Source organism: Drosophila navojoa, chromosome X, assembly GCF_054131105.1.
Source record: "Drosophila navojoa isolate 15081-1374.11 chromosome X, UAZ_NAV_1.0, whole genome shotgun sequence".
NCBI classification, from domain to species: domain Eukaryota; kingdom Metazoa; phylum Arthropoda; class Insecta; order Diptera; family Drosophilidae; genus Drosophila; species Drosophila navojoa.
The window spans coordinates 10,671,847-10,697,725 of record NC_142895.1 but is presented as its reverse complement, the minus strand read 5'-3'; the positions used below and the strand labels follow the sequence as shown (position 1 = coordinate 10,697,725).

The following is a 25,879-nucleotide window of genomic DNA, read 5'->3' as shown; positions in this document are numbered from 1 at the left end:
GTGAGCGAGTGAGCGAGAGAGCACGCTAACGAAATCGTATTTCATGTTGCATTGTTGCATTTGAATTTTTGCATTTGCCGACGCTAAAAGCACGCGACACAACAAACAAACATTAAAAAAAAAAACAGAGAAGCACTCGAAAAAAAAATGCGAAGAAAACAAAGCCAAGCCAGAGCTTAAGGACACACGCACACGCACACTCAGACACAGACACAAGTGAATTGCGCGCGTAACAAACAACAAAAGCAACAACAAAACAAACAAAATGAATTTGCGAAATCAATTTGTTTTTAAATTTAAATTTAAATTTCAAAATTGAAATTTCCCAACTTTTGTCAATGAAGAAACAAAATGTTGCTTGAGTGTCGTTTGTTGCTGTTGCTGCTGCTGTTGTTGCCGCCGCGTTGCAAGTGAAACGAACGAGCGAACGAACGAACGTATGAAGGTGTCTGCAAGAACTGCAATCGCATCGCGTGTGAAATCTCTGCGAAAGTCCAAAGCGCAAAGAACGTGCAAAACGTAACGGAGGCGACGACAGCAGCGACAGCGACAGCGACAGCGACGTCGGCAGCGAAGCTAACGTTGTGAGCGCGAGTGCGAGTGCGAGTGCGAGTGCGAATGCGAATGCGCTTCGGTCGCAGCACGACGAAGCAACGACGACGACGTCGCCTTGCAGGCATGCGTGTGTGTGTGTGTGTGTGAGTGTGTTTGCCTTAAGAGCGCCGCACGCGCTTTGTGAAGAGCAAAAACGCAGCAGCAGCAGCAGCGTCAGCAGCTGCAGCTGGCTGCAGCGCGCTCTCACTGTGTCTCTCCCTGGCGCGCTCTCTCTGCACTCTCTTGCGTGCTCTCTTTCACTCAATGAGTGCGCTGCGAGTGAGCCTCGCACGCAAATCAGCTGCAATCCGACTAACTCAAATGGACACCAGGCCCCATTCAGCACGTTGTGCGCGTTGCGGTCAATGCGGCGTATGCGTAATGCAACGGGAAATCGTAACGGGCCACGGGCCACGAGCAATGGGAGAAGTCAAAGGCAACGGCAAAGGCAAAGGCACAGCCCTCAGCTGGCCAAATGGCAAGCATTCCCTAATTAACTTTACTTAGATTAAAGAAGTGCGAGAGATATATACATACATACATATGAATATATATATATATATATATAAATATGTATATATCTATATATACATATATGATAATATCTATAAATCTGATGAATATCATGAAATTTGTTTTTCAAGGGAATCTATCCAATCTATCCAAGCCTAAAGCAAACATTTTAATAAATTTTCCAAAAATCTAGATCTAGATATATATTTATATAATATAAGTTTTTTTATACCCTGAATAGTAAATAAGAGATCATGAGAGTTTTTTAACACTTCTTCATTTTTTTTTTTTTTTTCAAAAAGAAAATGGAAAATTGATAGTAAAAAATATTATAATTCTTTTCATGTTTTTTTTTTTTTTTTTTTTTTTGCATTGCATTATGCAAAATATTGCATTACTTTTACGTCTTTTCCTGTTTTCTCCTTACATAAATTTAATTCAATTAATTTTATTATTTTATTTTTTAGTTTTCATTTCATAAAAATTGCATTAAATTGGAAATGTGTTTTATTATAAATAATTTATTTAAAATTAGAAAGTTTTTCTGAGTTAAAAGAGCTACAAATTATTCAAGCATAATTAGTTTTTATATAATTAACAAATATTAAAAAATAAAAAATGCCGCAAAATATTTTTTTTGTAAATTCAAAGAATATGTTTCCTTTTATATTTGATAGATTAAACAAAAAACGAGTTTTTTTTAATTAAAGAAGAAAGTTTTAAGTCCATGAGAAATCACAGAATATGTTCTTAAATTTTTTGAACAAAAAAAAACATTGATTTTTTATTTTATATTTAAAAAAAAAATCATGATTTAATAAATTTAATTTAAACGTAAAATTTTAACATTTTAGATTGCTGTGAACGTATTTTATGTACAACAAATTTAATATTTTTCATTATTTGGTCCTTAAATGTTTTCAATTTATTATATTTTAATGCAATTTGTATTAAGTGAAAACTTTTTTAAACAATAAAACATAATTTTTAAAACTTTGTTTATGTGAAGAAAAATCTTTGCTATTTTTATTTAAATTTAAATCTCAATAATATTGATCATTTTCAATGTTAAATTTATTTAATATATATGAGCTTTGTAATTTTAAAAAATTTATTAAAAATTGATAAAAACTCATAAACTTTGGCAAGTAATTCTGCACAATATTTCTCTCGTATTCATGCAGCTCTATTAATATTTGTATTATTTTTATAAAACACAACCCGTAATATATATTTCTTTCAGATTTCAATCAAATTTAGCTGATTTCTTTCTATTTGTATCTCTCTCGCACTTGTTTGCCTAGACTTTCCGCTTTTCGTACAGTTCGTAATCCTTAAAAATATATGTATATATTTTTTTTAGAGTAAAAAAAATGCAGTTGTTTTTAGTGGTATAAGTTAAGCTTTGTTTCTTTTCTCTATGAAATGTTTTTTTTTCACATTCACAACACTGTTTTGGGGGTACGCATAGTTACACTTGGAAAAACTTGGAAAACAAATAACAAATTTCTTAGCCAAAAGGCCGACGGCAATACTTGGAGATCTCACACACACACACACACACACTCTCCCTCTCTCTTTCTTTCTTTCCCTCTCTCTCTCTCTCTCACACACTCTCTTTCTGCCTGTCTCTGTCACATTTGAAGGCCGCTTCCTGTTTGATCTTGAGCTCGTCACACACACACAAACAAAAAAAAAACACAAATCCAAAAAAACAAACGAAATCTATTCGAATTTGCAAAATGTTTTTTTTTTTTTCACTCTATTTATAAATTATATATGATTTAATAAATATTTACAACAAAATTTGATATTTTTGCATTTTTGCATTTCGCACTTCTTCTTCTTATATATTTGAAATATTTGAATAATTTTTTTGTAAATTTCACTGCACAACAGAGAAAAAAAAGTGAATTAAACACAGTAAAAAAAATAATGAATAAATACAGTTATTTTTTATTAAGGCGCGCGCGTCGCGTTTTAATTTTTGTTTCAAGTTTTTGAATTTTTCTGAATTTTCTTTTTATTTTTTAGCTGCGGCAACAATTGACAAAAAAAAAATTGTAGAAGATTTTTTACTTGATTTTTTTTTTTTTGTAAATTTGTGATTTTAATTTATAATTTTTGGTGATTTTGAATAATTTTTTTCTTATTTATTTGCTGTTGGTTGTTTTGTTGTCGATTGTTGGTTGTTCTGTTGCTGCTGCCTCTTCCGCGAGCTGCGTACGTGCGCGACAACGTGCGGATCTGTTATGATTCAATACGTTTACGATACGTTACGTTGAGCGTCGCCGGAGCACGCGGCAGGCGACGACGTCAACAGCGGCAGCGCGACAGGCTCACACACACACACACACACACACACAAACACACACACTCGCACTCGCACTCGCACACTCACTCACACTCACCAAAGAGACGCAGCGACGCGCAGAATGCAAAAAAAAAAAAAAAAAAAAAAAAAAAGAACATCGCAAAAGAAACGAGCAAGAAGCAGCAACAGCAACGGCAGCGACAGCGACGATTCTAAGCGCTAGCAGAGCGCTCAAAACTTGAGCGCAGCTCAATGCTAGGCAGCGACGCACCGCTGCAATCGGCAAATGCTGACGTCGCGTCGCTGCAGGCAGCAGCCACCCAAAAACAACGACTAAACATTGCCCACCCACACAAACACAGGCGCAGTTATTCCCAAAGAGCGTGACACACGCGAAACACACTCACACACACATACACTTGCATATATGTATATACATGTGTGTGTGTGTGTATAGACAGGCTGGCAGGCAGGCAGACAGGCAGACAGTGGCAGCGACTGCGACTGCGAAGCTCTCCATGCCTCGTGTATGTGCGTATGCGTGTGTGTCTCAGTGTGTTGCTCTGCATGCTCTGTGTGTGTGTGTGTGTGTGTGTGAGTGCGAGCCAATCAAAGCGAAATGAGTCGCAGGCGCAACTCAAAATAATTATTAATTTTATTTATTTACATAATAAAATAGGCAAAAAAAATTAAATAAAAAAAATACTAAAATTCTTCTAACTAAAAAAATTTAAAACAATATATATTTAAAAAAAAATAAATAAATAAAAAAAAAAGAGAATTAGAAAAATGTGGAAGAAATTAAGACGCAAATAAGGGAAAAGATCTATTCAAGTTTTTTGAGATAAAAAAAAAAACAAAAACAATTATATACAGCTCTGTACACCAAAATTTGGAGATAATGCAAATATTTAATTAAAAGAAAAACTAATGGAAGCGATAATAAATAATATTTATATATGAAAATAATTTTGTGTTAAATGAAATTTAATGTAGTTAAATTTTGTAATATCGATAACAAACGATCGATAAAACAGTAATATTTTTAATTAAATTAAAGAGTGTTATAAAAAATATATTCGTATCGATTGTTATCGATTTAAACATAATAAATGTATGCATATATATCAATATATATCGATATACATGCACTGCTGTGCCTGAAATATATACCCCCTATAGATCTCCTAACTACAACTTTACGAATAGACCCAGATCGTAAGATCTATAGCAAAATGAGAGAGAAACAAGAAAATCTATCGATAAATTAGTTCGACAAGTGATGAACTGAACAACAACAACAACAACAAAATAAAGCTAAGACTGAAAAAAAAATTATAATGATCGCAGCGATCAAAGAGAGCTGAACAGAGAGGAGGACGGCAGCAGAGGCGTGGGCAGAGAGGGCGTCTGTATAGAGCGGGCTGAAGCGAGAATTGAAAGAAATGCGTCGAGCGGGCGAGTGAGCGAGATAGCAAGCTTCACACACAGAGCAAACTCAAACTGAAACGCACTTGGCTTAATATAGTTTTCTATATCATGCATACAAATACATTTATATACACATATATATAAACTCATCTATCGTATATAAATATATATACATATATAACGAACGATAAAAACCGCCAAAAAAAAAAACAAAAAAAACAAAAAAAAAACGCAGAAAAATATGTTTTCGAGTTCTATGCAAAAATGTGCACTAATAAAAACGAAAGTGAGCCGGAGCGAGAGCGAGAAAGAGAAGGTGGTAGAGCGGGAGCGGAGGCGGTAGAGCGGGAGGTGGGTAGGTTGCTCTTAACGCCCCCTAGGCACAGCTGCTCTACCCCTATATAACTCTCCCAGCCAGCCGCACACACAGCGATCTCACAAAGAAAGTTGCTCAAAAAAATGATTATTTCATTTCATATATGTATATATATTTTTTTAATTTCGCACTAAAATTTTGTTAGTTAATTTTTTTTTTTAAATTTTTGCCACGCAGCGTAGATTTTTTTCTATTTTTTTTTTTTTTTTTTGGTTTTTCGAAATTGTTTTTGGAGCTTTAGAAAATTGTGAAATTTATTTATGTGGATTTTCTTAGCGCTTCACTCACACACAAGCGACGAGGAGCAAACGAAACAACCGAATGAACAAATTGAACGGCGCTCTGAGCTCTGGCGACGCTGGCGTCGACGCCGACGGCAAACGTTGCGTCCACTGCGCTCCAAACCAAAGCAAACCAAATCAAACACACACACACACACACACACACACACTCATACACATGGACAGACACGCATACACTGAACTACAGTTATTGTTTTTGTGTTTTTTGCAAACTGCAAAAGTCAGCGCTCCAAACACACAGACGCAAGTTCACTCACGCACACAGAGACAGCGACAGAGTGAAAACGTCGTTCGCTTTTGTTGCAAAAAAGCAGAAAAAAAAACACCAAAAACGTTGCATTGTCGCTCTCCGAGAGCGGGATCCTCCAGTCATCACAGTCGTCGCAGCAGCAGCATTAGCAGCAGCAGCAGCAGCAGCATGTTGCTAAGCCTGCTATATTCGTGCTCTTCAGCAACATGTCGCCACGCACAGACACACACGAACACACGTACACACGCGAAAGCATGGAGCGAGCGTCAGCGCGAGAGCATTCTTTGCCATTTGCGAATTCTCTTTTGTTGCGAATTTTTTTAGGTCTTGTTTTCGCTTTGCTTAGCACACACACACACACACAAACACATATAAGCGCGTAGTCAGTGAGAGCGTCGCGTCTAGCTAGCGGGCAGGTGTGTGCGTGTGTGTGTGTGTCTGTGTGTCTGTGCTAAAGAGATCCCAGCGCGCTGGCGTTGGCGTCGCCGTTGCCGACGCTGCCTGAGCGTGCGAAAAAATTAGCAAATAAAATAACAACAACAAGAGCGCGCGCACACACACAAGCATAAGCACATGGCATAGAAAAAGTGTGCAAAAAAGCGCAAAAAATTAGAAAACACAAGGCACACACACACAGTCGCATTTTCGCACACACACACACACACACAACAAGTTAACTTTTTCGACTCGCAAAAAAGAAGAAACATAAATTAAATGAGAAAAAAAGCGTTTCGCGCAGATATCTCGCTAGGGGCCCCCGATGAGTCTAGAAATGAGCGCAACAACAACAACAACAACAACAACAACAGTAACCGACAAATTCGCACAAACATTTTTGCAACGTTTAGAGCTGGGGAAAGAGTGCGAGAGGGGCAGTGGGAGGGAGAGAGGGAGACAAAGAGAGAGAGAGAGGTTAAAGGCAAGGCGTCGCAACGCATGGTGGGCGGAGAGGGCGGCGCTGCTGAGTTGGCCAGACGAACGACATAATTAATCACCAACTGTTGTTGTTCTTGTTGTTGTTGTCGTCGCTGCTGCTGCTGCTGCGACTGCGGCCACACATTGAAAGCGCGCGATCTTGACGACAGTTTGACATGCCGCGAGGCGCGCGCGCGCTCTTGCAATTGGACAAACAGTTTGAGAGCTCGGAAAACAGTTGTGCGTGCCCAGCAGCAGCAGCAGCAGCAGCAGCCACGCAGTAGCTCTCCAACCGTCGCACAGGCTGCGCTTACGTTACGTCTAATCCAGTGCAATTAAAACTGTAATATATCAAGAATTTACGAATTGAATGAGGAAAAAGGGGAGAAATTAATATGGAAACGGAAATGTAAGAAAATTGAAAAAAAAAAAAAAAATTGTTTTGTTATTGCGTATTTTATTGCCAATTAATATATTTAACTAATTTTGATTGCTATGTAGCTGTTTTTGTATTGTTACAGTTTGACAAGCACTGAAAGCATACACGTGTCTTATTTAATTGTGCCTAGAGACGGCCAGCTGTCAAGATAAAGAGACCACACACACACACACACACACACACACACACACATGCACACCCATTTACAATCTCCATATTGTTTTCTGTGTTACAGTTTGGCATGTACTGAACAATAATTGAATACTGAATTATTTGACCTCTCTCCATTACAGTTTGACATTCGTAGTCTTGTTAACTTTTTGCTTTAAAAGAGTGGCTGCCAGTGCTTCTTCAGCCGATTCTCAGTTTGACAATATTTGCATTGCTACAGTTTGACAAGCGTTGCAGTACAATGGAAGCAAATTACAGTTTGACAATAGCTGCATGCAGATCGTGCACAGTTAAGGTTTGCTAAGGAAGACACACACACACACACACACACACACACACACACACACACACACACACACACACACACACACACACACACACACACACACACACACACACACACACACACACACAGACACACACACACACACTTACACACACACAATCCCTTCTCTCCCAATCAGTGCTTCCTAAACCTACTCGCACTCTGTTCCTCTGCCCACCAAACACACACACTCTCCCTCTCTCTCTCCCCCCTCTCTCACACCCGCTCGCAATGCGTCACACAAACACCCCCTCTTCCCCTCCCCTCACATCCACCTCCTTCTGAACGCCTTCCCCACGCCCCCTTCTGCCCGACTCCTGCTCAGCCAAATCCTTTCACACACACACAAATTTTATTTCTTGCTGCAATTTTTTTTTTCGTTTATTTTTGGTTTAAAATTTTGTTTTGCATTTTCATCGTTGGTTTTGTTTTTATTTGACAATTCGTTGTTTGCTCAATAAAATCGAAATGCAAGCGAACGGACCCCCAAAGAGACAAGCCTCGCTCCTTACATACCCCCCGCCTCCCCCCCTTCCCCCATCAATGGTGCCTTCCATGCCCGCAGCTGCAGCCCCGCACTCAACCGCATTACGTTCCTCGTTTTGGGCACGTCAGCAACCCCTTTTGGGCCAACGCACGGGCGCACAGTGCAGCCACGCCCCCCAGCCAGCGCTCCCCCGCGTGCGAGTCCTTAGCTCAGACAGCACGCAGTCGCCACACACACACACACACACACACGCAGCACGCAACACTCAAATAAACTCATGGGCTCCCAGACATTGACTCCAAAAAGCCAACAACAAGGGCTTGCCGGTGGGCGTGGAGGGGGAGGGCGTGGACGGGGGGCGGGCGTGAATGGACTCTGTGCCTATGTGCAAGGCCCAGCGGCCGATAGACGTACCCCCCCCCCCCCCCCCCCAACGCCCTCCCCCCTCACACACACGCAGTGGCAACGAAACACAGACGAAGCAGACGCCGCTGTCGCTGCTGACGTCGCGTCGTCGCCGGCGTCGCTGTCAACCGACAAGTTTCGTCCTTTGGCTTTGCTTCGTTTTGCGTTCATTTTTTTTGTTTTTTTTCTATATATTTTCAGCGTTCCTTTTTGTTGGTCTGCGTTGCCAAGGGTTTCCTTTGTTCAACCCCCAGCCCCCTCACACACACACACACACACGCACACACACACGCACACGTACACAGAGTCGTCGTCGTCAGCTTCTACTGCTTCTACTTCTTCTTCTTCTTCTTCTTCGGCTTGGCACGACAAGTCTGTTGCACTCACGACCCCAAGCGACGTCGACGGCGACGCCGCCTAATGACTAACGGACCCTTTTGCTGCTCTTCTTCTTGCTCGCTTTCTTTCCATACTTGCCTTTTTTTTCTCGTTTGCTCAATAACATTTACCGTTGCCGCTGCTGCTGCTGCTGTTGTTGTTGTTGTTGTTGCTGTTGTTGTATTTCTTGCATTTTGTTGTTTTTGCGTGCCACCCACACTGCCCCCCTCCCCCTCCCCCCCACCCCCCTCCCCACTCCAGTGCCACCTACACTGCTTTGCCCTTCGCGTTGAAAACATTTTTTGTGTTTTGCATTTTTTGTTTTGCTCGTTTTGTTCGTTGCGTTTTTGGCCGCTGTCGCTGCGCCGCCAACGCCGACATCAGCGCGCGCTCTCTCTCTCTCTCTCTCTCTCGCGCGCGCTCTTAACTGCAAGAGGCCAATTGCAGTTCAGAGAGCGAGCGCAGCGCGAACGAGAGTGAGAGAGTGAGTCAAGTCGAATTGAGTTGAGCCGAGACGAGCTCTCTGTGTCTGTGTGTGTGTGTGTTGCGCGCTCCTTTAGCAACATGTTGCGCGCAACATGCTTGCATTTATTTTAATTAGATGCGTGCGGCATGTGGACAGCTGAATGGGCAGCCAAAAATGGTAAACTATGTGAAGAGCAGCAGGGGAAGAGCGAGCGAATGGGAGGAGGAGGAGAGAGAGAGAGAGAGACACAGAGAGGGTGATAGAGTGAGTGCAGAGCGGAGTTAGCCAGGCAATGTTAATGAACTGACGCCATGAATGCTCTACAGATGCAACGACAAGGGTCAGGGGCGTAGATGCCAGAGGGGGAGGGGCCAGGCAAGGACTTGGCAAGAAATAATATTTTCATAGTCGTTGCTGTGGTGCAAAAAGCGAAAGCAGCCACAGAAATTAGGAGAAAAACAACTTTGCGCTGCTGCGAGACAGACAGAGAGAGGGAGAGGGAGAGAGGGAGAGGGAGAGAGCGAGACGGGTAGAGAGTATGTGGGCGAGATATTTGTCTCAAGGCTGCAAGATGCAACCAAATGCGGCACAAACAACTGAAATGGGACAAAGTAATGGCGCTACTTGAGCCACCGCCGCAGACAATAAATATGCCCCAAACTAGCTACCCTTAAACACCCCCCCGCCACCCCTCACACATTCACACACACACACACACTCCCAACCCGCTTTCAGCTAAAAGAAAGCTCATAAAAGTAGAAGTAAAACTAAAAATCTACTTGTAACCCAATTTAAATAAACTTTTCTAAAGAGAGAGAGAGAGAGAGAGGGAGAGCTATAGAGGTATACAAAAATACCTTCAGATCTTAGCTAGAAATATGTGCAACATTATTTGAGGTTATGTTGGAATTTTAGAGCAAACTGTGAGAATATTTTGAGAGAACAATATTAGATATAATGATTTCCCATTTTCAATGGGTTCAGGATATAACAAAATATTGAGTTATATTAGGTTATGTTGAAAAATGTGACTCTATGTTGAATTGCATAGCTATATATAAGAATATTTAACTATGAGCATATTGAGGTTATGTTGAATAATTTGAGGTTAAGTTGAAACATAAGTGAAATGTATGAGAATATACGGGAATATTTCTTGAGATTTGTTGACATTTTATTACAATGTGTGAGCTTATAATGAAATATATGAGGTTATGTTGCGTTAAGTTTAAAATAAGAGCGCTCGATTATCGAAGAAGGAAGGAAATTTTTTATTATGGGGTCTTAGCTCTTTTATTACAATTTAGCTATTTTTGTTTACAAAAAGTTAGCTTTTCAGGAACTATATGAAGTTACTTGTATTGTGAGGTTATGTTGAGCTGGATTGCTTAGGATTATTGTTGTGGCATTCTTGGGGCTTAGTTGGCTTACTCAACTTAAGCTGCGCTAAATAGTCGAATAAGTGAGGTTATACTGAATTCACTGAGATTTTATCACAATAAGTAAGCTTATAAGGAGCTCTATGGAGCTATATCGAAATATTTCGAGATTTCTTAGCTGCTGTGAGGTTATCTTAGGTTATAATGTATACACGTATTATACGTGGCTAAATTCCCATTATATTTTAGAGACGCAGCCTAATTCACATCAAATGAACTCGAATTCCATTTAAAAAGCGAAATATGTGGAATAAATATCTAAAAATTGAAGTAAAAACAAATTATAGAGAAAGTAAAGTACAGTGAAACCTAGCTAAATCTAATGTACACTATGACAACTGTACGAATTATTACAAGTTGAGGATTATTTCGGAATACACCTATAGGTATTTCCAAGAAATATTCTCATATATGTTTTCTAAAAGAATCTAAATTAATTAAACGGTAAACAAATTTTATTGAAATGGAAAGGATCATAATATCAAACATGTAACTTAGATAATATCTTTATATTCTGTTATAAAACTATTACCACCCATATCATATAATAATATACGAATTTCCAATCAGATTTAAGAAATTTCCCCGCTTCAATAAGAACTCAACTCGCTTAGACTCTTATAGATCCATGACTCAGTCGCTTCTCACCTTGAGCTTGAGCTTTAATTAAGCTAAATAACGAAAGTGTTAAGTAGAGAGGTTTTACTTTAAACATAACCTCAATGTATTAGCGCCCGAAAATCCGCTTGTAATGCGACCAAAATGTAATTCTACACTTTGAACAGTTTTTCTACCACTTAACCTCAGTCTCAGTCCAACTGCAGCTAACAACAAAAAGCAGCAACAACAACAGCAAAAGGCAACCCACCCTCATAGATAGAAGCCAAAAGAAACAACAACAACAACAACAACAACAACAACAACAACAGCAACGTCAACAGCAAGCAACAAAAACAAATGCAATGTAAACTGCGCCATATTGAAAACTGTCAGCCATTAAAATTTATAGAAATGTGCGAACACTGTAACGCCGGCAGCGGCGCTGCGCCTAAAATGCGTGCACTGGCAGTGGCAGCGACAGCGCAGCAGCGAACGAATAGCAACAACAAGAGCAGCGCAATCAGCTGAGCTCTTTGGGGAGCCGTAGTAAAAAGTAGTAAAAGCAGCTGCATACAAAAAAAAAAAAAAAAATCACCAAAAAGAAAGAATGAAATAAAATAAAAGAAACGCAAGAGCAACAGCAACAGCAACAGCAACAGCAACAGCAACAACAGTAAACACAAAGCAACTCAAGAGCAAATAAAGGTCGCCCAACAGCTGCGTAGCAGCGCCGCGTGCAGTTGCAGCATGCAGAGACAGCAACTGAGCGCAGGCCGAATGTAATGCGCGCGTGCTCTTTCTCTCTCTCTCTCTCTCTCTCGCGCGCGCTAGCACTCCTGTATACGTTGCTTTGCACTCTTGCACTCGCTCGCTCACATGGCGTGCGTTGTGTGTGTGTGTGTGTGTGTGTGTGTGTGTGTGAGTCGTACGTTGAGTGGGCTGGGTTTTTGCGCTGGCTAACTAGTCGCCGTCGCCCAGCCTAAAAGCAGATTCCATGTGTGCGTCTACATATATATATGTACACACATGTGTGTGTGTGTGTGTGTGTGTGCGAGAGAGTGCATGCACATGGCAGCGGCATTGCTGTTGTTGTTCTTGCTTTAGTTGCGAGGCTCGTTTTTGTATGTGCGACTGCTTGTGCGTCCATTGGGCATTGCACATGTGCACGTATGTATGGGTGTATGTATGTGTGTGTGTGTGTGTGTGTGTATAGCCGTGCAGCTGTGTATGTGCATGTGCGTGTCAGGCCAAAGCCAAACCCCTCCTCCACTGCCCAATGGCCTGAGCGGGGGGCGTTAAAACGCATAAATGTTGATTACACACAATTTCACATTTTGCTTTTTACTTTTTATTTTTTTCGCTTCAACAAAAAAAAAAAATACAAATAGTAAAAGAAAAGAAAAATTTTTTTGTTGTATTTTTTTGATGGCAACGGCGCGGGGGCGTGTGCTGAGTGCGCGCCTATGTATGGTCAGCAGTTGCAGTTGGTGTTGTTGTTGTTGTTGTTGTTGTATTGGTTCAATTGCAAATGACCAAACAGAGGGGCTCAGTGTAAATATGTATCGCAGCGCGCGTGTGTGTGTGCCTGTGTGTGTGTGTATGCTGTATGCATGCATGTACATAGATGTGCGTATGTATGTGTGTGTGTGTGTGTGTGTGTGTCTAATTGTTGTTGCTTCTGCTAGGCGAAATTTGAAACAGCACGAATTGCCTGCGTCGACAGCGACGTTCGCGTCAATGGCTCAAATGTCAAGCAACGACTGAAAACTATTTTTTTTTACTGTATTTTATGTGAAAAAAAAAAAAAAAAAATAGTAGAACAAAGAGGAGAAACGAATCGCAAGGATAATGCAAGAAAATAATAACAGTGAAAGAAAAATTAGCTTTGCATATGGGGTGAGGTTAACTTTAGTTGGAATATAAACAAACTCCAATTGGAATTGGCGTATCAGCTAAGTCCAATTGGTAAACTTATTCGATTTTCAACACAAGGATATTACAAATGATTTTCAGTTACAATTTATTTATTTATATTAAATACGTAAGCTTTTTCAATATAAACAGATTTATTACATATTTTATCAATCTCTAATTAAAATATTTCCAATCAATTATTTATTTACATATGCTTTTAGTTTTTTTTGTAAATCTGATATTTATATTTTTTGGAAGCAAATAAAAACTATATATAAAAACTACATATTTATATAAACTCTAAACAACAAATATTTGATATATATTTATTCAATAACAATTAATTGAATTACAAAATTTAAATCTTGTTTCTTTTTTTTGCATATTCTATCAATTTATTATAAGTTTAAGTCATTTACAAATAGGTTTAAAATAAATTTTTAAAAAATATATGTATCATAATATACAATTACTTTCAAATAAATAAAAAACTACCGATTGGAACACGTAAAATTCCAATTCAACAAGCGATGCTTTCGTCTAATTAGCATTTCAGTCAGCATACTAAAAGCTCGCGGCTACAAAACCCAAGTATCCATCGTGTCGACAAGCTGACTGCTACGATGAGAGTATGCATTGACTGCCAGCAGGCAGTAGTGTTGCCAGCGCAACAGCCAAATTTATATGGTAAGAGAAAATATAACAGCTGCTTATTCATGAAAAATGCAACAATTAGCTTTAAAAATTATCCATAAAATTGTTAAAAATCAATTTTGCTGTAAAAGAAATACATATGTGCTGTAATGGTACGCTGTAAATTGATTCGTCGTCCAGCAAACTGCCTGGCAACCCTACGCCACTGACATAGCGGCTCACACGAATACAATACATGCGAGCGCAAGCCTCACACGTTTATATCAACACACACAAAGCGTGTATCGAAAATTTTTTTCAACGTGCTTAAGTTTGTACGGATCTGGAAGCTGCTGGAGCTGCAAAAAAACATTAGAAATCTTTGGAGAAATTGTCAAAGAAATAAGTAAAATAATTGTCAACGATTGTGTGTTGAGAATAATTTTGTGCGTACGGCGAAAAGTGAGCAAATTTGTTGTTTTGTGTTTGTGCTCAGTTCATAAATTTTTGTTCGTGCCTGCTTAGCAGTTGCATTCTCTCTTCTCTTCTTTTTTTTTTTTTTTTTTTTTGAAATATAATTTGTTGGTTCCCTTCGCGCACTACAAAAAGAGGAAGAATAATAATAAGAAAATCTGAGCTCGTGAAAAAAAGTGCACAACGCATTGACTTAAAAAATAACACTAGCTTCAGCATACGTCTGTGTGTGTATGTACGTGCGCGTGCATGTGCATGTGTGAGTAGGTAAGTTTTTGTTCGCTTCATACATAAATCTACGATTGCTGAAAAATGTAAAGAACAACGTATTGCGTAGGTCTTCCGCGGCTTTCTTTGTCTCGCACTTAGCTGTGTGTGTGTGTGTGTGTGTGTGCATAATTTGCCTTGTGCTGGACACTCTTTAATTTAATAATTGTTGCTTGGCTTTTGTTGGCTTCATTTTGTTATTGATTTTTTGATTCCTGCAGTGTGCGTGACAAATGCTGCCGCTAGCCATTCGCGCTCTCTCACTCTCTCTTTCCCCCTGGCCAGCTAGTGCTCTGTTCCCTCTCTCCTTTACACATTTGTCATGTTAGTCTCTGAATGTGTGTGTGTGCAGCGGCTTTTGTGTGCGTGTGTGTCGCCAAGAAATCAATAAATTTTAAAATAAATATAAATATATACATTGGAAAACAAAGCATTCGCATGCCAGCACCAAATTACATATAATTTGTATGTACGTGTGTATTTGTATATTTATTTATTTTTGTTGTTAGCTTTCGTGCCAGCGCCACTGATAATTTGCTTGTGCTTTGTTGTTGTTGTTTTCGCTGGCGGCTTTCTGGAATTTTCTCAAATATTTTGGGCATTTGCTGTGCTGCATTTTAGCACCTGCCATGCGTTGCACACAGTGCTGCGTGCTGCGTGCTGCGTGTTGGGCGCTCCGCTGTGCTTCGTGCACAGCTTTTGTTATTGTTATTGTTTTTGTGTTTGCAATTGCTTTATTACGGTGCAGTTTATCGAACCATACACACACACGCACACACACGCACACACACATGCACACGCATAGAGTACATGCTGTCAGTCAAATGAGGTTATGTAGCAATTAGAGTTTGACACGCTGCGTGGGCGGTTTCTTTGAACAAAGCAGAAAATCGAAATTATTATAAAAGTAAATGTTTATATTTTATGGTTTTTTTTTTACAATCTTTTTTTTCTTCAAATTAGTTTTTTTTTTTTTAAATTGAATATAAGGAAAATGTTTTAATTTAATTTAATTGAGACAGGCAGTAAAAGTGCGTGTGATTTTTTTTTTTTTTTTTTTTGCGATAGTTCTTTCTGAATCGTATGGGGTATATTATATCGTATATACAGCTCAGTTAAGCCCTTGTTCTGTAAGCTTTCTAGAAGGATCTTGCATTTACAAACTTCCAAAATCCTCACGTGTAGAAAGTATAATTTTTTTTTATATAAATAAATATTATATATACATATGTACATATATCTTTTAATATCTATAGATATAACTGAAAAGAATTACAAAAGGAACGCCTGGGAGAACCATGGGGGGGGAGGAGAAAGGAGAGAGGGGGGGGAACGAGGGGGGGAGCACGGAGTCGAGATCGTCGAGCGCATCGCTAGCGCGAGCTCGAGCCAGAGCGAGCGCGAGCGCTAGCGCGAGAGCGAGCGCTGAGATAGAGCGCGAGTCGCGAGCGCGAGCGCGAGCGCGAGCGCGAGCGCGAGCGCGAGCTCTAGCGCGACGCGCGAGCCGCGAGCGCGAGCGCGATAGCAGCGCGAGCGCGAGCGTCGAGCGCGAGAGCGAGCGCGAGCGCCGATCGCGGAGCGCGAGGCGGATCGCTAGGCGAGATGAGAGAGAGAGAGCGAGAGCTGAGCGCGAGGCGCTAGAGCGAGCGCGAGCGCTAGACGCGAGCGCGAGCCGAGACGCGAGCGAGAGCTCAGCTCAATCTCTATCTATATCTCTATCTCTATCTCTATCTTATCTCTATCTCTATCTCTATCTCTATCTCTATCTCTATCTCTATCTCTATCTCTATCTCTATCTCTATCTCTATCTCTATCTCTATCTCTATCTCAATCTCAATCTCAATCTCTATCTCAAATCGAAAACTCTAGATTTACTGTATATTGATTTCAGAGTAATATATATAGCTTTAATGTGGTCAAAATAGATTTTCCTTCTTTAAATGGGTTTTAACGTAAATAAATTAAAGAATTTGAAATATCCATTTAGGCCAATAGGCATTAGAGTTAACTATCGATAACTCCCTATAGGACTCTTGACAGTTAATCATGTTAGTCTATTGACAGTTAACCGTTAATCGATAATCAACGATAGGAAGAGCGAGTATCCGTAGTATATTCTAGACGAAAATCGAACGACTCAGTCGAGCCGAAAGTGACAAATTATAAAAATACTTTGACATTAACATTTTTACAAGTATGTATATATTTTCTAAATTACAAAGATTTCTTTAATTTGCTGTAGTTAAATTCCTTAAAGCGCATTTGATATTCGCGCCGTGGAGCGCAGCTGGCGACAGTTGAATCTGTTGCTCTGGCGTATGCAAATTTTACGCCAAGTTTAATTGTTGCTTAAGACACACACACACACCCATAGTGAGTGAGAGAGAGAGAGAGCTGTGGCATCTCATTTGTATCTTGTATCTGCTGCAATAAAATGCAGCAGCGCAAACTTTTTGCCGTTTGCTGAAAGCGAAAGTCAATGAAGGTGGCAGCGAGTGCATAAACGTGCACCTGCCAAACACACACACACACACACAGAGACAGAGAGAGAGAGAGAGAGAGAGTGTGTGTGTGTGTGTAAAGACGCGTCCTTGAGGCACTCCATAGCAACAACAACTAGAACTTTGTAAAACTCTCAATTTTCACGCTACTTTGCTCTCATTGCAGAAAACAACAACAGCAACAACAACAGCAACAACAACAGCAAACGTAGCTGAAGAAGAGCAAGAGCTAGTGCAAGTCTTACAAGAGGAAACAAGAGCAACAGCAGACCTAACATCATGTCCAGTCTGCCACGCCGCATCATCAAGGAGACGCAACGTCTGATGCTGGAGCCCGTGCCCGGCATCAATGCCATACCCGATGAGAATAATGCACGCTATTTCCATGTGATTGTCACCGGGCCGAACGATTCACCGTTCGAGGGCGGCATCTTTAAGCTGGAGCTCTTTCTGCCCGAAGACTATCCGATGTCGGCGCCCAAGGTGCGCTTCATCACCAAGATCTATCATCCGAACATTGATCGCTTGGGCCGCATCTGTCTGGACGTGCTGAAGGACAAGTGGAGTCCGGCCTTGCAGATACGCACGATTCTGTTGTCCATTCAGGCGCTGCTCAGCGCGCCCAATCCGGACGATCCGTTGGCCAACGATGTGGCCGAATTGTGGAAGGTCAACGAGGCGGAGGCCATACGCAATGCACGCGAATGGACCCAGAAGTATGCGGTCGAAGACTGAAGCGCCACCGACTGTGGGCTGGGGGTGCGGGCCAATGGTGGGGAACGGAACGGGATGGGGGGAGGAGGGAAGTGCGAACAATGAACACGACGACGACGAAGAAGAAGGAGGGGAAGGAGAAGAAGTTGAAGGCGTGCGAGTTGAAGTTGAGCAAGGAGAGAAAGTGGAAGCTGGAGCTGGGCCAGGGCCAGGGACAGGGGAAAAGGGCGGGCTTGTAACTTTATACATGAGTGTGTGTGCGTGTGCTTGGGGGAGTGTGCAAGTGGGGGGCTGTGTTTAAGGGGAACTGCAGCAACAAAACTGAAACGAAATGCAAATTTCTATCAAATAATTATCTAAATGAATATATATCTATATATATATATATATATATCTATATATACACGATAATGTTGCTGCAGTTGGTAATGATAATGAACTAAAATATAAACAAAGCTGATGTTAGAAGAGACGCGCGATAAACGCGAAGCAAAAAAAACAAAAAAAAAAAAAAAAACGCATCTAGAACTCTGTTAGATGTTGTATACAATAATTGAGAAGCTAGGCGAACGGAGTTCTAACGGAGCTACCCCCACATGAGAACATGAATAAATACAACAAAAAAAGTAATAAAATAAAAAAGAAAAGAAAAGAAAAGAAAAGAAAAACGAAAACACATTTCCCATCTGCAATAGGTTCGATCTATACAAAATAAATAAAATCTTAACGTGAAGCGAATCAATACGATATAGAACTATTCTAGACATTTGATATATTGAACATTGTTCGAACATGTAGACAGAGCAAATAACAATAATACCCTATATACTGCAATATAGCGTAAACATGGCTTTCGGGAACCGAAACACAATCCTTTGCATCAATCAAACGAAATGAAATCGAATCAATCAGCGAATCGATTGATTACTCGAAACGTAACTCAATCGAGGGATTCGAACTCTGAGAGTTAATCCGTTTCCGTTAACTCTCTATTTTGATTTTCAGATTCTTTTTGTGTTTTTGTTTTTAGTAGTTTTTTTTTTTTTTTTTCAACTAAAACTCGGTTGTGTTCTGGGTCCTCAGCTTTTGATCAATGTGTACGACATCAATAAGAATAAACGAGCCTTTTATGGAATTAGTACTTTACACAACAAATAATATTAAATAAATAAAAATCAAAATTAAAAATTAAAACTTTGCATTTTTATTGAAGATCTGGAATGGAACGAAATGGAGTGGGGACTTTAGGAAATATTTTCTGTGAAGCGGAAAATTTTGTTTTAAATGGAATCTAATGAAGTTTGGAATGGAACGACATGACGGAATGGAACACAATTGTATGTGGTAAGCTAGTTGAAATGAAATGGCATGGAATGTTGATATTTACAGTGGAATCGAACATAAAGACATTTATAATGAGCCATGAAATGGAATAGAAATGTATTTGGAATGATATGGAATGGTATGGAATGGTAGTTGAAATGCTATAGAATATTATGGTACTTTCACTATATATAACACATTTAGATAATACTCGTATTTGGAATGGAACGGAATTCGATATGGAATGGAATGGTATTTGAAATAAACTGGTATAGTTCTTTGGTGAGTTCATAATGGTATTTGGAATGATATGGTATGGTAGTTGAAATGCTATAGAATATTATGGTACTTTCAGTGAAAAGTAACACTATATATAACATATTTAGGTAAAACTCGTATTTGGAATGAAACGGAATTCGATATGGAATGGAATGGTATCTATATAAAATGGTATAGGTATTTGGTGAGCTGATATTGGTATTTTGGAATGATATGGTATGGTATTGGAAGCAAAATGGAAAGGTATTTGAAACGAAAAGTGGTATGGAATGATGATGATATTTAGGGATTTAAATAAATATATTGCATTTGGGATGGTAACTATTAATACTTAAGGTTAAAGAAAGTGGAATGGAATGCTCTGGTAGTTATATGGAGCACTACGTATTAAATGAATGAAATTGACTTGCAACGATATATGTAGAGTTTTATACTGAAATGGTATGAAGCTTGGCATGGAAAAATAGAATAGTACTAGAAATGGTCTATTAACGGAGTGCGATGATATCAAATTGACAATGAACTGAAATGATGTATGGAATACAACGAAATGGAATAGAGTGAAATATTGAAAGTGATATGATGTAAACTAGTTTCGAGAATCATATGATATGAGACTCATATGTGAGGAGCTTCAATACATACATCTAAGGCTAAGGAAAACTAGAACGAACTATTAAGAATAGTTTTATAAAGCATTGCGATATCAAAGAAGTCGAATTAGAGTATAGGATAGATAAAATGTTCCATAATGATTACGCCTATGGACTTCTAGGGACTACATAAGAGTATATAGTAGATGGGAGTACATAGAGTAGATGGGATTCGAACACTAGATCAGAACTTGAGCAAATCTTAGCTGTAACTATTTGAGTATTTGAATGTTTATCAAATATATCTACATCTATGTATGGCTATATGTAGACATATCCTTAACTTGACCCTGCTGAGCTCTGCTTGTGCTGTGTCCTGCTGCAGTTGTCAATCATCCAGCTGCATGCGGCGTGGGCGAACTCTCGCATGGGGTGGCTGAGGTCGGGTCTGAGGTGGGGGATGCGAATCCGAATGCGGGCGTCTGTCTGGTGGGAGTGCGAAGCCCTTAACCCCTTTTTTAGAGGGTGGCCAAATTGTTGGCCACACCCCGTGCCGTTAGCATATGCCTGCTGATTGGATGCGCGTTGCTCTGTCTCTTGTTCTTGTTGTTTCTCTTGTTGTTTCTCTTGTTGTTGTTGTTGTTGATTCGCCTCTCGAGGCTGTTGCAGAGCCGGCTCTGGTCATGGTTTTGGCTTTGCCTTTACCTCTGACCAGACCGAGGCAGTCAAATGTCGAACCTAAAAGATTTTTTTTTCCTACCAGCTCTCTCCCACTCTCTCTTTCTCTCTCTCTCTCTCTCTGTCTCTCTCTCTGTCTCTGTCTCTGTGGCGCTGTCTGTGTGTGATGTATTCTTTTTTTCTGTGTTTTGTTTCCAGTTCCATATAACTTTTTATCGCATTACACACACACACACACACACACAGACACTGCTCGGGCATGGTCAACGCATATGCAGAGTGTCTAGCGCTAGACAGAGGGCGGCGCGGGGCATCGGCGGCTTTGGCTGAGCGCTTGAGGTGAGGATTTTTATCGGCAGGCAGCTTCATTGTGTGTATTCGCTATGTTTGCATAGACAAAGGCGCGCCCGGTCACCGTTTGGCAGGCGACGGTGTGGAGGTGTAGGGAGGGGGTAGGGGGGGGGCGTGGCCAGGTGGCCTAGGCGCCAGACGCGACTCGACTCGCTTCGGGTTTGGCCCCAGCTATTAATCGCTTTCAAGTTGAAAGTCCACAGTGCACCACGGCGAGCTGCATGTGTGTGGCACCTGCTGCTGCGGGCCAAACTTCGACCCACCCAAAATGCCCGCCTACGTGTGTGTGTCTCTGTGTATGTGTGTGTGTGTGTGTGGCTAGTGCTGCAGCAGTCGCTAGATAAGGCATTGTCCCAGCTCCATAAGCCGGAAACATTAGGCCTCACTTCGATCGGCAGTCACAGCTACTACCGCAGCACTACCGCAGCTCTACCGCAGCACTACCGCAGCTCTACCGCAGCACTACCTCGGCTACCGTCTCAGCTACTAGCGCAGCTGCTGCCTTGGCCTTGGTCTCGGTCTCGGTCTCGGCCTCGCTGATTTATGTGACAATTTTTGCGTTGCGCTCATAATTCGTGGCGCGCTTTATCTGGCCGATCTTCCAGCCGGAACGTTCAGCTGCTATCTTATCGAAGCTGTGGCCGCTTATCTATGCATCTACCCAACGAACGAACGGGTTCTGGTTGGCCCAAGCGCAATGTTAATTGGTCGCAGCGATTTGGCTGTCGGCCAGTGTTGGTTAATGTTGGCTAACATACATGGTTAGAGTTGCTAAGAAGTTGTTAAGGTAGTTCGATGGAAATTGATTTCGAATTTGGGCTTATGGTTCCTGTACTAGTGTTGGAAAATGCAACAAATAAGGTAATTTGAGTTGTTGATGGATAGAGTAGACTGGCTAAAATGTGGTTTAGGCAGTTAGTTAAGAAATTATTTAGAATTTGATTTATGAATCATCTATTAGTGTTGGAAAATTTAAAAAATTAGGTATTTTAAGTGTTTTAAGATGACTAAAAACGAGGGCTACACTGTCTAAAATGCTGTTTAGGCAGTTATGAAATGATTTAGAATTTGATTCATGAATTAGTGTTGGAAAATGTAACAAATAAGGTATTTAGAGTGTTGGTGGATAGACTAGACTGGCTAAGATGCTGCTCAGGTAGTTAGTTAAAAATTGCTTTAGAATTTTATATATGTATTAGTGTTGGAAAATGTAACAAAATACGATATGCTAAGTGTAGGTAAGCTACTAAAACCGAAGGCTAGAGTGGCTAATTACGAACAGATTTAGATTATGGCTCGTTGGCGTTGCTGTTCTGCTTTATTAGTGTTGGTAAATGGCTAAGAATGAGGCATAGAAAAGCTAAGAGGTAGTTTAAAAAGTTGCGTAGTAATACTCGCATAAAATGTGTGAAAATTCTGTTCAGATTTATGCGTCATGTGGCATTTAGTGTTGGAAAATCGGGCAAAGAAAACTTTTTCAATGCTGGCAAAGGGCAATTAGGTAACACATAGGAACTCTAAATTCCAGTTATATGCTGATAGATATTCGAGGCAATGCATGTGCAGTGTTGGTAAAAGACTCAATCTACGAGCCGACTAAACAATGAATGAATTCTCTTGCAGTGCTGAAAAGTGAGCAAAGTAAATATCTACAGCTGCTGGCATATTCAGTGTTGGCTAACAGCGAAAGGTGTTGTCTGCAAGAGTGGCTGATGCTACTACGAATGCTTTGAGTAAACTTAAAGAACTTGCTGATTAAGTGAGAAGAAACCTATTTGTATATATGTATGTACATATATATACACGCATATACACACATACATATATAGACTGTCTGTATGTATGTACATACGCACTGAATTTGCACTCAACTATTTATCTATTTAACTGTGTAAATTATCTACAAGCCCAACAGCATGATCCAAGGGAAAGCCAAATGAAAATATATATATATATATATGTACCTACACATACATATATAATATATGTGTATATATGTATATACATTTGGTCAGCAGACAAATTTTTGTTGGCAATTTGCAGCAAACTGTTTTTGTGCCTGGTCAGAAGGAAAATGCCCAAAACGCTTGCACAGTAGTGGCAGAGCGAAAGAGATAGAGAGAGAGAGAGAGAGGGAGAGTGGGTTTCTTGTGGGTGGGAGGGAGGTGGAGTCGGTGTTGGCCTATTCCATCCTGTTGGACTGCTGCATCCTGCTCGCCTGCTCGTCCATTCGCACAAAACCGAAACAAATAATTGATGAAACAGCAAAGCGCACGTAGGGATTTTTGAGCCGTTGCTCTGATGTTGCTGCTGTTGCTGTTGCTGTTGCTGTTGCTGTTCATGCAGCCTCGCCACTGCCCCATTGCTCAGGCCTTGCAACATCGCTGGCTGCCAGCGGCTGTTGCTACTCCTGCCGTTGCTGAGGATCCGGAGAGACGCATGACGTTGCCCACATGCGACGTTAAGTACATGCCATGTGTCCTACAACTACACACACACACACACACACACACACACACACACACACACACACACACACACACACACACACACACACACACACACACACACACACACACACACACACACACACACGCACATATATATGTTGTATATATGTATATATATATCTATATATGTTCCTGTACGTGCGCACTTATCGATTTTCTGCTTCAAAAACGTAAACCGAAATGCGCCCAAAGCGCCAACGTCGTTGCTTCGCTCGAGCTGAGCCAAAAGGAAAAAGCAAAATACAAAAAAAAAGCAAAGCAAAATGTACCCAAGCAGCGACCGATCCCTCGCACAGCTTGGACAGACAGCTGCCCAGCCCCACGTCACCCCTAGCAGTCCCCCATCCACATAGGCGTGATACGTAGGCGAAGTGCTCGATGCAGTTGTCCCGTTGCCGTGTAAACGCACTACCAACAACAACAGGTAGAGAGAGAGAGAGAGTGGGCGAGTGGGCGAGTGAGTGAGAGAGAGCAAATAGTCATACTTTTATTTAAAGCAATTTTTGTGCAAAGCCGCCCCAAAAACAACAACAACTTTCTGTGCCACAAAATATGCGTCGGACATAGACGAAGTTTAGCTGCCCTCACCTAATTAAGGCCTGATTTAATATGCATTTTCACTAAGAGTTTCGTAAGTCTAGCGTGGCCTAGTACGGGGGAGTTACCTTTGTCAAGCTGCAGCATATTTGATGGCGATAAAATCACAGCAGAGACAGAAGAAGAAGAAGAAGAAGCAGCAGCAGCTAGTCAAGCGCAGCCAACGTAACAAGCATCGACAATTAATGCTTTATAATGGGAATTTTCATAATATAAATTATAATACAGTAGAATCGGTTAATAGGGACTCCGCTTATAGCGTCCATACGGTAATTGCGACGTAAATTCAGGCGCCTAGACAAACCTATATGGTTATGGCATCACTTACGCTCAAGAGACCGTCGTTATAACCGGATAACGTTTATAATATTAATACATATAATACTATTTTCATTATAAATTATGTTTATATGGATCAAAATATAAAAAAATTTAAATAATCCATGAAATTCCATAAAAATCTATAAGACTCTATAATCTATAAGAATCTATAATCCATCTATAAATATTTTCATACCCATTTGAGCCCATGTGAAATGGAAAATCGCGATAAAATGGTTTGTAGTAGATGTAGCAGTTAAAAGGAGGCGTGGCACATACCATAAATTGTATTAATTTAGTATCAAGATGTCGAGCTGAGTTGATATGGCCATGCTCCAAAGTTCCTCTAGACTTTCGTCGGTCTGTTCGTCTGTTTGTCCGTTCATCCGTCTATACGCAACCTTGAACGCTACGATCTCAGGACCTACAAGACCTAGAGACTTGGAATTTTTTTGTGGGTGTCTCTCTACTTCACACAAATATTATGTAGAATTATTCATTTATATATTCACCTAGTGAATTATAGAAATCGAGTAGTAACTATTGCTGTCTTTCGCATATTCATACCAAGTTGGTTATGACTAGGCACCTATTCGTATATGTGTACATACACGTGCATACTACATGTATATACCATAGACGTATAGACCTAGTGGCTATTGCTACACACTCGGCAAAAAAGGTACAAAAGTGCGAACCAAACTGGGCTGAGCCCAAACCCAAAACACATCGAACCCAATACCAAAGCCAGCAAAGAACAAGCCGGAAAATCGAAAACTAAAAGCAAAGCGAGGCCGCACTCGAATCCAATGCAGTCCAAAAAACGCCCACACATGCTGGCTAGACCAGGATAGACTGGTTGTCATATACACACACACATATATATATATATATATATATATATATATATATATACATAGGGCAAGGCACAGTAGCTGAGCCGCCATTTTACTGCGTCCTGTGCAGTCCTTGCACCCTTTCACCATGCACTGGGCTGCAGGTGTGCGCCAGCGTGTGTGCGTGTGTGTGGGTGTGCAATGGATGGATAGATGGATGTATGGGTGGATGGGCTGGTTAGGGCGAAGGCCGCTGCGTCCACTTGGGTTTGAGCGCTTTACAAGTTGATTGCGAGCGAAATTTCCGACCTATCGCATGCAGTAAGAGCCGCTGCGTTTTTGTTGTTGCTGTTGCTGTTGCTGTTGCTCCTGCTGGGCTGCATGCGTGTGTGCCAGACAGCAATACAAACACACACACACACACGTACACAAGCACACTCACATCCACCCATTTCAGGCATTTCATATGGGTTGCCATTTTGT

General features: G+C 40.6%; 1 protein-coding gene across 1 annotated transcript; it reads left to right on the top strand.

The window, feature by feature from the left end:
- The first annotated feature begins 14,210 nt into the window (after nt 1-14,210).
- Nucleotides 14,211-19,102, top strand: ben (bendless). The gene is made up of 2 exons (XM_089263467.1): nt 14,211-14,693; nt 17,361-19,102. Exon 2 carries the CDS (start codon nt 17,474-17,476, stop codon nt 17,927-17,929), a length of 456 nt encoding a protein of 151 aa, XP_089119593.1. The 5' UTR covers nt 14,211-14,693; nt 17,361-17,473; the 3' UTR covers nt 17,930-19,102.
- The last annotated feature ends 6,777 nt before the right edge of the window (nt 19,103-25,879 follow it).

Coding starts and splice junctions, on each gene's coding strand:
- ben (XM_089263467.1), top strand. CDS start 17,474: ATGTCCAGTCTGCCACGCCGCATCATCAAGGAGACGCAACGTCTGATG.